The sequence below is a fragment of the Mustela lutreola genome, chromosome 5 (assembly GCF_030435805.1).
Source record: "Mustela lutreola isolate mMusLut2 chromosome 5, mMusLut2.pri, whole genome shotgun sequence".
Classification (NCBI taxonomy): Eukaryota; Metazoa; Chordata; class Mammalia; order Carnivora; family Mustelidae; genus Mustela; species Mustela lutreola.
This window is the reverse complement of record NC_081294.1, coordinates 166125654-166127328: the sequence shown is the minus strand read 5'-3', so window position 1 is coordinate 166127328 and position 1675 is coordinate 166125654. Positions and strand designations below refer to the sequence as shown.

The 1675-nt window shown below is 45.9% G+C and overlaps 1 protein-coding gene across 1 annotated transcript; it reads right to left on the bottom strand.

The window, feature by feature from the left end:
- Positions 1-431: 431 nt before the first annotated feature.
- Positions 432-1376, bottom strand: LOC131832709 (olfactory receptor 2W3). The gene has a single exon (XM_059176070.1). It carries the CDS (start codon positions 1374-1376, stop codon positions 432-434), a length of 945 nt encoding a protein of 314 aa, XP_059032053.1.
- Between the last annotated feature and the right edge of the window lie 299 nt (positions 1377-1675).

Here is a 1675-nt window from a genome sequence, read left to right as displayed (position 1 = left end):
CGATGTGTTAAAATAGCCCATGTTTGATGGTTTTCACCTAAAAGAACTTATTATTCCTGATCATTCTAACTAAAATATCCAGCAAGTTGTTAATAAGTTAAAAATATTAATAAGTTACAAATAGATGAAAAAGGCAAAATTCTGATTAAGAAAAGTAGTTTCCCACTTGGCATTCTGGTGTAAGTTGTGAAAAATATAACAACTCAGCACTCTGTACTTCAGTCCTGCTTTATAGATCATTTGGCGGTATTCGAATGCCAAGCGTTGTGCATTGAAACATTTGGGATTGAAATGGTTGTAGAAATAAAGGAAAAGTTATGTAATTTTGGAAGGACAGGTGAAAAGCAGGTCTGACTCAATGGTTCGAGATGCCATCACTGGCTTCTGAAGGAGCTGACCACCTGATGGAGATGCATGTCTCCCACTCACTCTCAATCCTTCCCCACCTCTCTGTTGCCCAGCAGCAGCCTCCTCAGGGCCCCCTTCACCTCCTTGTTTCTGAGGGTGTAGATCAGAGGGTTCAGGAGTGGTGTGACAATGTTGTAGAAGAGGGTGAGGAACTTTCCCTGGTCCTGGGAAGAGCTGTTTCCAGGTTGCATGTACATGTAGATTATGTTTCCATAGAAAAGGGAGACCACGGTGAGATGGGAGCCACAGGTGTTGACGGCTTTGTGCCTCCCTGAGGATGACTGGATGTGCACCACGGCCCGTACAATGTAGCCATAGGACACCAGGATGAACACCAGAGGTGACAGCACAATACCCACTGCGAGGACAAAGACGGTGCCCTCAATGGCAGCCGTGTTGACACAGGCCATCCGGATCAGAGCAGGCATTTCACACAGGAAGTGGTCCACACTGCGGTGCCCACAGCGGGGTAAACGCAGGGTTACTGGGGACATGATCAAAGAGTTGGCCACCCCACAGCCCCAGGCTACCAATACCAAGCCCAAGCAGAGTTTTGGATTCATGATCACCATGTAGTGAAGGGGCTTGCAGACTGCAACAAACCGGTCATATGCCATGACCGCCAGGAGCAGGCATTCTACACCACCCAGGCCGAGAAACAGGAAGAGCTGGATGGCACATCCTGTGTAGCTGATGGTCTTGTCATGCCCATTCAGGTTATAGAGCAGCTGAGGGATGGAACTGGTGGTGAAACTGAGGTCCAGGAAGGATAGGTGGGTGAGGAAGAAGTACATGGGAGTGTGGAGTTTGGGGTCCAACCAGGACACCAGGATGATGGTGGTGTTGCCCACAAGGGTCAGGAGATATGCAATCAAGATGACCACAAAAAGGATCCTCTCCAGATAGGGGCGGTCAGAAAACCCCAAAAGAATGAAATTTCCCTGAGTGCTCTCATTGGTCCCATCCATCTCTACTGTACCTGAGGAGGAATATTGATACTAGTAATAGTAGCACCTATTAGAGAAGAACACTTACAATGATTCAAATGTTCCTTCATGCTTTTTACACTTATTTAGCTATTTAAGCCCTAATATCAAATATCAGTGATATGGAGTTGGCCTTCTTATTATCCATGACTTACAGAAGAGGAAACAGAGACAGATGTGTTCAGCAAATTACCATATTCTAGAATGGAGCAGAGCTGATTTTGAATCCAGGAAATGGAATTTAGAATCTTCATCCTTTACTGGAACAGATTCTAATTCCA

Bases quoted from the DNA above. Each gene is read 5' to 3' on its own strand.
- LOC131832709 (XM_059176070.1), bottom strand. From the start codon at position 1,376: ATGGATGGGACCAATGAGAGCACTCAGGGAAATTTCATTCTTTTGGGG.